General features: G+C 39.8%; 1 protein-coding gene across 2 annotated transcripts in view; it reads left to right on the top strand.

The window, feature by feature from the left end:
* Positions 1-12,468, top strand: part of UBE4A (ubiquitination factor E4A) — a 90,994-nt gene that overhangs the window by 20,733 nt on the left and 57,793 nt on the right. For both annotated transcript variants that reach the window (XM_053691291.1, XM_053691290.1), the window contains exons 7-8: positions 1,257-1,459; positions 10,315-10,506. In XM_053691291.1, coding sequence (XP_053547266.1) covers positions 1,257-1,459; positions 10,315-10,506 — 395 coding nt within the window. The remainder of the gene's footprint in view (positions 1-1,256; positions 1,460-10,314; positions 10,507-12,468) is intronic.

The raw sequence follows: 12,468 nt of genomic DNA, 5'->3' as shown, positions 1-12,468 counted from the left end.
GGAAGCTGTGACAGTTTAGAGTTTCCCTTTTTTCAAATTAGGCATTGAGTGCCACTTTATGATGCAGGAGATAGCAATAAAAATGGAGATTGTACAGCATGCACCTCATAAGCCAAAACAAACTTACTCTGAATTTCAAATAAACAATAGATTTTATTTTTCTGATACATTTCTTCCATTTCCCTACCCCCTATATCATGTGACATCCATCAATAAATCACAGACTCAGATATATCATATGAACTCTTGCACATACTCAATAGGAGCTGGTGCCTCAGAAATTGTGCATATAAAAAGACTGTGCACAATCTGATCATAGATGTAAATTGTAATTTAAAAAAACAAAACACTGTGTGCTCTATCTGAATCTTAAAGGGACACTGAACCCAATTTTGTTTCTTTCATGATTCAGATAGAGCATGCAATTTTAAGCAACTTTCTAATTTATTCCTATTATCACATTTTCTTCATTCTCTTGGTATCTTTATTTGAAATGCAAGAATGTAAGTTTAGATGCCGGCCTATTTTTGTTGAACAACCTGGGTTGTCCTTGCTGATTAGTGCATAAATTCATCCACCAATAAAAAAAGTGCTGTCCAGAGGTCTGAACCAAAAAAAGCTTAGATGCCTTCTTTTTCAAATAAAGATAGCAAAAGAATGTAGAAAAATTGATAACAGGAGTAAATTAGAAAGTTGCTTAAAATTGCATGCTTTATCTGAATCACAAAAGAAAAAAATTGGGTTCAGTGTCCCTTTAATAAGAAAAAAAAAATGACTTTAGTGTCCCTTTAATATTTTGGTGTCTCATAAGCACTTACCACGAAAATGTGTCAAGTTTTTTTTCTTGAAAGATTCTTTGGTGGTTCAGAAATCCAATGTGGCAATGGCAACAGCAATGATAAAATACGGCCGCATGTATGTGACTTTAATGACAGCAATTCTGACACTTTATGAGTTCCATCCTGTTCTTAGGGAAAGAGACAGGCTTCATATTCCATAAATGCCTATTGTGTCACAGGTGAGGAACGACGTCTGTGTCCCATTGGTCCCTCTTCTCTCTCACTATATTATGCTTAGGGATTGGACAGATTTCATGTCCCTTCACTCCTTTGTAAAACTGTGCATTCACACAGGGGAGGAACAGACTATGTCCCATAGCTTATTTTGTAGGGGAGGGTTACCACACACCTGTCTATTTCAACGTCTTTGGGGAGACAACTCAATGTTTGTTTGTTTTTTGTTTTTACTTTTTAAAGATTTTGAAGAAGTTACAGAATTCCTTGAAGAGATTATCGAAGCTTTGCTGGCGGATGAGGAGGTGCGCTCATTCAGAGAGGTCTTCAACCCTATGTTAGATGTTCTTCTGGAGAGGGTGAAGGATTTGGACCTTTGTCAGACATTGCTGTACACATACCTGGACCTCCTTCTATACTGTAGCAAACAAAAGGATATTGCAAAGGTCAGTTGCATTTAAAAATAACAAATTTAATTTATGTATTGCTTGTTGGGAAGCTGACACTTTGAAACTGCTTTTCCTTTTTTTTATTTATATATATATATATATATATATATATATATAATATCCCAAGAGGTAGAAGCACTCACGGCAACACAGTCCATGTTTAGCCTGCCCGGGGTGCTTAAAATGACAATATAAGCATCCAGAAAGAAAAGCACTCACCGGGTCTTATTTAAGCAAGAAATACTTTTAATTCGTGACGTTTCGGGGTTGCCCCCGTCCTCAGACAACAATTACAGGTACATACATTTACTCACCCTATATAGCCAACAAACCCGATCCCAAGTGCAATCCCGCCGGTGGCGTACCGGAAGTCAGCTGCCGTGCGCAGAACACTACGTCACCGGTTGCCATAGCAACCAGGACGCCTCCTGGCGGAATCCCTATAATGTTAAAATTTAAAACATAAATTGACAGTGCATTATTTACAGAACGCTACACAAACATTATATGCTGGAAGAACAACTTTTCTACATAATGGGCTTAAACATCCAGGTAATAATAAATACCAAAGCGGGGATAAATTATATCCTAACACCGTAACAGACAAAATGAGCTAAATGAGCCACTTTAAATGTACTGCATATTAAGTCTCTAGCCAAATAACCTTAGAGATAGCAAAGTATCATAATCCATGTATCCAGGTTCAGAGTTATAACCTAGAAAAATAAAATAAAATGAATAAAAGATACAAAAAGAACGAAGAAAGGAGTCACCATGTGAAAAAAGAAAAGAAAAGAGAATAAAATAGAAAAATTAAAACAAAAATATGAATAAAAAGTGAGTGAGAGCAAAAAAGAAGAAGAAAGCTAAAATAAAAATAAGAAAAAGAAAAAGAATCAAAAATAAAATAAAAATAAAATAAAAAGAATAAAAAGAATAAAGATAAAAAGAAAGAAAAAGAAGAGCCAAGAAACATGCAAATTAATGATATAAGAAATCGAAGGAGGTATTTTACAGAAAACAATGCCAATCTAAGTTGACATTCAGGCCCCGTGGAGCCATAGTGCCCAGATTAAAAATCCATTTAGATTCTCGCTGTATTAATATTCTTCCTCTGTCTCCCCCTCTTGTGAGTGGGGGCACATGATCAATAATGATATATTTAAGATCAGCAACTGAATGTTTCAATAAGGCAAAGTGCCTGGCCACTGGTTGCTCAGAGTCACCACGATCAATAGCTGTTCTTATCGCTGATCTGTGGTTGGCCATTCTTGTACGGAGGTCGTCCACAGTTTTCCCCACATAAAACAAACCGCATACACAATGTAACAAGTACACTATGTATTTGGTCGTACATGTGACCCGATGTCTGATGCTGTAAGTCCTATTCTTGTAGGGATGTCTAAACACTTTACCAGTTGTTAATCCATTACATGTCGTACATCCTAAGCAGCGGTAACAACCAGGTTTAGATTGCAGCCAGGTCTCCTTCATATAGCAACCCCTGGGGTCCGTCTTGACAAGCTGATCTCTTAAGGACTTAGCTCTCCGATATCCCATTCTAGGAGGTGCTGTTCCCTCAAATGGTAGATCCGGGTCTGAAGAAATTAGAGACCAGTGTTTGCGTATGTTCTCAGCAATAGCTGGTTTGTCAACATCGAAAGTTGTGGAGAACGTCATTCTATTGTCTCCCAAAACTGTTGCATTGTAGGTTAGTAGATCCTCCTGCTGTAGCTTCAATGTATCTATCTTCTGTAGTGCTAAATCTTGTTTATTGTACCCCCTCTGAATGAAACGTGATTCCATAGCATGCATTTGTTGTTCCCGAAGATCAACTATAGTATTGTTCCTTGCTGTTCTCTTGAATTGTGATACAGGTAGAGCACGTTTGAGGGCTGGGGGGTGGCAGCTGTGGGCATGTAGAAGAGAATTTCGGTCTGTTTCTTTTGTGTATAGTGTCGTGCACAATCGACCTTCTTTTTTAAAAATTCTCAGGTCCAAAAAATCCACACTCGAGCTGTTATACGTCAGTTTGAATTTAATAGTTGGATGTGCTGCATTGACACATGCAAACCATAATAGTAAATCCTCCTCTGTGCCTCGCCATACCAAGAAGAGGTCATCTATGTACCTTTTGTAATGGGAGACTCTGTCATCCTGGAACAATGCCGTCCCTCTCGTTTCGAATTCTGCCATGAATAAGTTGGCATATGTGGGTGCCACATTTGACCCCATGGCAGTCCCCGCAATTTGCAGGTAAAATTCTTTCTCGAACCTAAAGTAATTCATCTCCAAGCATGCTGTTAGAAGTTCCTGGATAACATCAACAGGTAGACCCACATACGGGTATCTGGCCAATTGCCTGCATACTGCAGCTATCCCCTCATTGTGAGGTGTTATTGTATACAAGCTGGTCACGTCCATAGTGACCAGCAGGGTATCCTCTTGTATATCATTGATGGTACTGAGTATTCTTATCATAGTGCTTGAATCCAAGATGAAAGAATCCATACTCCTAACTAATGGTTGGAGTATGTTGTCCAAATAGATAGCAATTGGCTGAAGCAATGAACCTATAGCCGAGACTATAGGTCTCCCCGGGGGGTTACCATATCCTTGTGGATCTTAGGTAGCGTATAGATCACAGGAACTCTTGGATGCTGTACTGACATGAAGCCCAAGGAGTCACTATCTATGCAACCAGTCTCATGCAAATGTTGAAGCATGTTGTCAAGTTTCTTCTTGTATACGCTGGTAGGATCACCCCTTAGTTTTTTGTAGGTATCCTTATCCATCAATTGTCGCATTATTTCAGCCCTGTAATCAGTATAATTTTGAATGACAATGGCACCCCCTTTGTCCGCTTCCCTTAGAACTATGGAAGTATTCTTTTGTAAGTCAATGAGAGCGCTTCTTTCATCTTTGGTCAGATTATGTCTATACTGACCCTTCCTTTGATGTGGATTTAAAGTATCTTGTTGTACCATCCTGGAAAAGGTTCTTATAGATGGGTTATAGCTTGTAGGGTCAAACTTACTCTTCTCCTTGAAGATCTTTCTTGGTTGTTCTTGATAATCCCTGAAGTATTCTTTCAGTCTCAAATTCCTAGAGAACTTCTGGATATCTACAAACAGTTCAAAATCATCACACTTGACAGTTGGTATGAATGACAAGCCCTTATTTAAAACCTTTCTCTCATTCTCAGTTAATACATGATTACTTAAGTTGACAACTAGGTCCTCCTCGGCCGACCTCTCCTGGGGGGTCTGGGTGGTAGGCTTGAACCCCCCCCCGCCTTGTGTGGTTCCTCGCCCTTCCCCGTTTTTTGATCTTGTTGTCATACCACTTCTATAATCATTATGCATCTGTGCAGGGGTAGCGGTTGTCGTATTACCATCAGAGTCAGTGCTATTGCCCGAGCTGTCCACTGTATCCATAGGTCTTCTTCTATTATATCTGTAGCGCCATTGTCTATTTGTACGATATTGTGCTCTTTCTTCAGGGCCCAATTGCCATCTATAGACACTTTTATTTTTATAGTCGTTGGTCACGTCTTCTAGTTTGCGATTTTTGAATGTAATTAACTCATCTTCATACTTTTTTATATCCTCTTTTAATTTGCCAAGCCAATTCTGCTCCTTCTCAGCTTCCAGTGCCGGCAGGTATTGGCCCTCATATTTAGATATTTCCACTTTGCTTAATTCCATAAGCCTGGAGACCTCCTGTATTACAAGTAATATCAGGTCCAGGGAGCATTTGTTGAGTATATTACACCACTTAAGGCAAAATTCAGGATTGTTCCTGCCTATCGTGGGGACATTCCTGATACGAAAGCCCCTAGGAATGAATTTTTTGCGGTGATACTCAGATAAATATGCTCCATGTAATGCATAGTCAATATCTTTTTTCTTCATTTTAGCCAATTTCTCATAAATACTTTTTGTTTGTTCAATAATAGCCCTCTGGGGTATTGCTGCAAAACGTATGCGAGATGCATCTTCTTCGGTAAAAAAGAATTCTTCTGCACCTTTTATTTCATCCCCCAGATCCAGTTCCTGTGTTCCTTCAATCCCCTCAGCCATAGTGTAACAGAAAGTTTTGATTATTGTTCAGTGCACAGTGTCAATAAAAACAATGAAGAAAATAAGAGTCCTCAGGAGTCACAGTCTGTATATCAATTTCAGCCGGGTGCTAGTACAATAACAATACAATATCCCAAGAGGTAGAAGCACTCACGGTAACACAGTCCATGTTTAGCCTGCCCGGGGTGCTTAAAATGACAATATAAGCATCCAGAAAGAAAAGCACTCACCGGGTCTTATTTAAGCAAGAAATACTTTTAATTCATGACGTTTCGGGGTTGCCCCCGTCCTCAGACAACAATTACAGTTACATACATTTACTCACCCTATATAGCCAACAAACCCGCTCCCAAGTGCAATCGCGCCGGTGGCGTACCGGAAGTCAGCTGCCGTGCGCAGAACACTACGTCCGGTACGCCACCGGCGGGATTGCACTTGGGAGCGGGTTTGTTGGCTATATAGGGTGAGTAAATGTATGTACATGTAATTGTTGTCTGAGGACGGGGGCAACCCCGAAACGTCACGAATTAAAAGTATTTCTTGCTTAAATAAGACCCGGTGAGTGCTTTTCTTTCTGGATGCTTATATTGTCATTTTAAGCACCCCGGGCAGGCTAAACATGGACTGTGTTACCGTGAGTGCTTCTACCTCTTGGGATATTGTATTGTTATTGTACTAGCACCCGGCTGAAATTGATATACAGACTGTGACTCCTGAGGACTCTTATTTTCTTCATTGTTTTTATTGACACTGTGCACTGAACAATAATCAAAACTTTCTGTTACACTATGGCTGAGGGGATTGAAGGAACACAGGAACTGGATCTGGGGGATGAAATAAAAGGTGCAGAAGAATTCTTTTTTACCGAAGAGGGCTATTATTGAACAAACAAAAAGTATTTATGAGAAATTGGCTAAAATGAAGAAAAAAGATATTGACTATGCATTACATGGAGCATATTTATCTGAGTATCACCGCAAAAAATTCATTCCTAGGGGCTTTCGTATCAGGAATGTCCCCACGATAGGCAGGAACAATCCTGAATTTTGCCTTAAGTGGTGTAATATACTCAACAAATGCTCCCTGGACCTGATATTACTTGTAATACAGGAGGTCTCCAGGCTTATGGAATTAAGCAAAGTGGAAATATCTAAATATGAGGGCCAATACCTGCCGGCACTGGAAGCTGAGAAGGAGCAGAATTGGCGTGGCAAATTAAAAGAGGATATAAAAAAGTATGAAGATGAGTTAATTACATTCAAAAATCGCAAACTAGAAGACGTGACCAACGACTATAAAAATAAAAGTGTCTATAGATGGCAATTGGGCCCTGAAGAAAGAGCACAATATCGTACAAATAGACAATGGCGCTACAGATATAATAGAAGAAGACCTATGGATACAGTGGACAGCTCGGGCAATAGCACTAACTCTGATGGTAATACGACAACCGCTACCCATGCACAGATGCATAATGATTATAGAAGTGGTATGACAACAAGATCAAAAAACGGGGAAGGGCGAGGAACCACACAAGGCGGGGGGGGTTCAAGCCTACCACCCAGACCCCCCAGGAGAGGTCGGCCGAGGAGGACCTAGTTGTCAACTTAAGTAATCATGTATTAACTGAGAATGAGAGAGAGGTTTTAAATAAGGGCTTGTCATTCATACCAACTGTCAAGTGTGATGATTTTGAACTGTTTGTAGATATCCAGAAGTTCTCTAGGAATTTGAGACTGAAAGAATACTTCAGGGATTATCAAGAACAACCAAGAAAGATCTTCAAGGAGAAGAGTAAGTTTGACCCTACAAGCTATAACCCATCTATAAGAACCTTTTCCAGGATGGTACAACAAGATACTTTAAATCCACATCAAAGGAAGGGTCAGTATAGACATAATCTGACCAAAGATGAAAGAAGCGCTCTCATTGACTTACAAAAGAATACTTCCATAGTTCTAAGGGAAGCGGACAAAGGGGGTGCCATTGTCATTCAAAATTATACTGATTACAGGGCTGAAATAATGCGACAATTGATGGATAAGGATACCTACAAAAAACTAAGGGGTGATCCTACCAGCGTATACAAGAAGAAACTTGACAACATGCTTCAACATTTGCATGAGACTGGTTGCATAGATAGTGACTCCTTGGGCTTCATGTCAGTACAGCATCCAAGAGTTCCTGTGATCTATACGCTACCTAAGATCCACAAGGATATGGTAACCCCCCCGGGGAGACCTATAGTCTCGGCTATAGGTTCATTGCTTCAGCCAATTGCTATCTATTTGGACAACATACTCCAACCATTAGTTAGGAGTATGGATTCTTTCCTCTTGGATTCAAGCACTATGATAAGAATACTCAGTACCATCAATGATATACAAGAGGATACCCTGCTGGTCACTATGGACGTGACCAGCTTGTATACAATAATACCTCACAATGAGGGGATAGCTGCAGTATGCAGGCAATTGGCCAGATACCCGTATGTGGGTCCACCTGTTGATGTTATCCAGGAACTTCTAACAGCATGCTTGGAGATGAATTACTTTAGGTTCGAGAAAGAATTTTACCTGCAAATTGCGGGGACTGCCATGGGGTCAAATGTGGCACCCACATATGCCAACTTATTCATGGCAGAATTCGAAACGAGAGGGACGGCATTGTTCCAGGATGACAGAGTCTCCCATTACAAAAGGTACATAGATGACCTCTTCTTGGTATGGCGAGGCACAGAGGAGGATTTACTATTATGGTTTGCATGTGTCAATGCAGCACATCCAACTATTAAATTCAAACTGACGTATAACAGCTCGAGTGTGGATTTTTTGGACCTGAGAATTTTTAAAAAAGAAGGTCGATTGTGCACGACACTATACACAAAAGAAACAGACCGAAATTCTCTTCTACATGCCCACAGCTGCCACCCCCCAGCCCTCAAACGTGCTCTACCTGTATGACAATTCAAGAGAACAGCAAGGAACAATACTATAGCTGATCTTCGGGAACAACAAATGCATGCTATGGAATCACGTTTCATTCAGAGGGGGTACAATAAACAAGATTTAGCACTACAGAAGATGGATACATTGAAGCTACAGCAGGAGGATCTACTAACCTACAATGCAACAGTTTTGGGAGACAATAGAATGACGTTCTCCACAACTTTCGATGTTGACAAACCAGCTATTGCTGAGAACATACGCAAACACTGGTCTCTAATTTCTTCAGACCCGGATCTACCATTTGAGGGAACAGCACCTCCTAGAATGGGATATCGGAGAGCTAAGTCCTTAAGAGATCAGCTTGTCAAGACGGACCCCAGGGGTTGCTATATGAAGGAGACCTGGCTGCAATCTAAACCTGGTTGTTACCGCTGCTTAGGATGTACGACATGTAATGGATTAACAACTGGTAAAGTGTTTAGACATCCCTACAAGAATAGGACTTACAGCATCAGACATCGGGTCACATGTACGACCAAATACATAATGTACTTGTTACCTTGTGTATGCGGTTTGTTTTATGTGGGGAAAACTGTGGACGACCTCCGTACAAGAATGGCCAACCACAGATCAGCGATAAGAACAGCTATTGATCGTGGTGACTCTGAGCAACCAGTGGCCAGGCACTTTGCCTTATTGAAACATTCAGTTGCTGATCTTAAATATATCATTATTGATCATGTGCCCCCACTCACAAGAGGGGGAGACAGAGGAAGAATATTAATACAGCGAGAATCTAAATGGATTTTTAATCTGGGCACTATGGCTCCACGGGGCCTGAATGTCAACTTAGATTGGCATTGTTTTCTGTAAAATACCTCCTTCAATTTCTTATATCATTAATTTGCATGTTTCTTGGCTCTTCTTTTTCTTTCTTTTTATCTTTATTCTTTTTATTCTTTTTATTTTATTTTTATTTTATTTTTGATTCTTTTTCTTTTTCTTATTTTTATTTTTATTTTAGCTTTCTTCTTCTTTTTTGCTCTCACTCACTTTTTATTCATATTTTTGTTTTAATTTTTCTATTTTATTCTCTTTTCTTTTCTTTTTTCACATGGTGACTCCTTTCTTCGTTCTTTTTGTATCTTTTATTCATTTTATTTTATTTTTCTAGGTTATAACTCTGAACCTGGATACATGGATTATGATACTTTGCTATCTCTAAGGTTATATGGCTAGAGACTTAATATGCAGTACATTTAAAGTGGCTCATTTAGCTCATTTTGTCTGTTACGGTGTTAGGATATAATTTATCCCCGCTTTGGTATTTATTATTACCTGGATGTTTAAGCCCATTATGTAGAAAAGTTGTTCTCCCAGCATATAATGTTTGTGTAGCGTTCTGTAAATAATGCACTGTCAATTTATGTTTTAAATTTTAACATTATAGGGATTCCGCCGGGAGGCGTCCTGGTTGCTATGGCAACTGGTGACGTAGTGTTCTGCGCACGGCAGCTGACTTCCGGTACGCCACCGGCGGGATTGCACTTGGGAGCGGGTTTGTTGGCTATATAGGGTGAGTAAATGTATGTACCTGTAATTGTTGTCTGAGGACGGGGGCAACCCCGAAACGTCACGAATTAAAAGTATATATATATATATATATATATATATATATATATATATATATATATATATATATATATATATATATATTCTTATTTAGTTTTCCTATAAGTAAACAAGGATGGTAGTAGTTTTAGTATGTCTGGCTCTGTTTAAACAGTGTATAGTGGTAACTATTCGTACGCTTTTTGTTCAGGTTTTTGTTGAATATATTCAGCCTCAGGACCCTAACAATGGACACCAATACCAGAAGACCCTGCTTGGATCCATACTTAATATCTCATGTCTGCTGCGTATCCCAGGGGTGGTGGAAAATCACAACTACTTCCTGAATCCTTCTCGATCTAGCCCCCAGGAAATCAAAGTGCAAGAATCTAACATTCATCAGGTAAGATTGTCTGGTAGAAATGAGCAACAGAAGACTATGGGCCTCATGATCAAAAAATCACTGGCCTGGAGACAAATCTTTGGGGGCTTGTTTTGAGCATTATATTGCAATATATGTGTCCCTCCTTCACATCCAGGACCCTACATAGCGAGATAAGCAGCTTAACTAAAATCACCAGGGTGGAGAGCTTTAGATCATCACGTTGTATTTCTAATATGAACATTCCTCATTGGCTGGTATGCCATCATTTCAGCCCAACAATGCACCATATATGAATTCCACTCCAATGGGAATTTATTCAGTTATTCTCCTCATATGACTGATTTTACTCGGAAATACCCCATTAATCAGACTGCATACATTTCCCAGCAGTCAGAATGCTCAGAGTTGTGCAGACATTACCACTAGGTACAATACTAGCTTGTGCAGACATTACTGCTAGGTACAATACTAGCTTGTGCAGACATTACCCCTAGGTACAGTACTAGCTTATGCAGACATTACCACTAGGTACAATACTAGCTTGTGCAGACATTATCACTAGGTACAATACTAACTTGTGCAGACATTACCGCTAGGTACAATACTAGCTTGTGCAGACATTACCGCTAGGTACAATACTAGCTTGTGCAGACATTACCGCTAGGTTCAATACTAGCTTGTGCAGACATTACCACTAGGTACAATACTAGCTTGTGCAGACATTACCGCTAGGTACAATACTAGCTTGTGCAGACATTACCACTAGGTACAATACTAACTTGTGCAGACATTACCACTAGGTACAATACTAGCTTGTGCAGACATTACCCCTAGGTACAATACTAGCTTGTGCAGACATTACCGCTAGGTACAATACTAGCTTGTGCAGACATTACCACTAGGTACAATACTAGCTTGTGCAGACATTACCGCTAGGTACAATACTAGCTCGTGCAGACATTACCACTAGGTACAATACTAGCTTGTGCAGACATTACCGCTAGGTACAATACTAGCTTGTGCAGACATTACCCCTAGGTACAGTACTAGCTTATGCAGACATTACCACCTGGTACAATACTAGCTTGTGCAGACATTATCACTAGGTACAATACTAACTTGTGCAGACATTATCACTAGGTACAATACTAACTTGTGCAGACATTATCACTAGGTACAATACTAACTTGTGCAGACATTACCACTAGGTACAATACTAGCTTGTGCAGACATTATCACTAGGTACAATACTAACTTGTGCAGACATTATCACTAGGTACAATACTAACTTGTGCAGACATTATCACTAGGTACAATACTAACTTGTGCAGACATTACTGCTAGGTACAATACTAGCTTGTGCAGACATTACCCCTAGGTACAGTACTAGCTTATGCAGACATTACCACCTGGTACAATACTAGCTTGTGCAGACATTACCACCTGGTACAATACTAGCTTGTGCAGACATTATCACTAGGTACAATACTAACTTGTGCAGACATTACCACTAGGTACAATACTAGCTTGTGCAGACATTACCACTAGGTACAATACTAGCTTGTGCAGACATTACCACTAGGTACAATACTAGCTTGTGCAGACATTATCACTAGGTACAATACTAACTTGTGCAGACATTACCACTAGGTACAATACTAGCTTGTGCAGACATTACCACTAGGTACAATACTAGCTTGTGCAGGCATTACCACTAGGTACAATACTAGCTTGTGCAGGCATTACCACTAGGTACAATACTAGCTTGTGCAGACTTTACCGCTAGGTACAATACTAGCTTGTGCAGACATTATCACTAGGTACAATACTAGCTTGTGCAGACATTACCACTAGGTACAATACTAGCTTGTGCAGGCATTACCACTAGGTACAATACTAGCTTGTGCAGACTTTACCGCTAGGTACAATACTAGCTTATGCAGACATTACCACCTGGTACAATACTAGCTTGTGCAAACA

The sequence above is a fragment of the Bombina bombina genome, chromosome 8 (genome assembly GCF_027579735.1).
Source record: "Bombina bombina isolate aBomBom1 chromosome 8, aBomBom1.pri, whole genome shotgun sequence".
NCBI lineage: Eukaryota > Metazoa > Chordata > Amphibia > Anura > Bombinatoridae > Bombina > Bombina bombina.
Note: the sequence above shows the minus strand (reverse complement) of the source record. Positions and strands in the feature narration are given on the sequence as shown.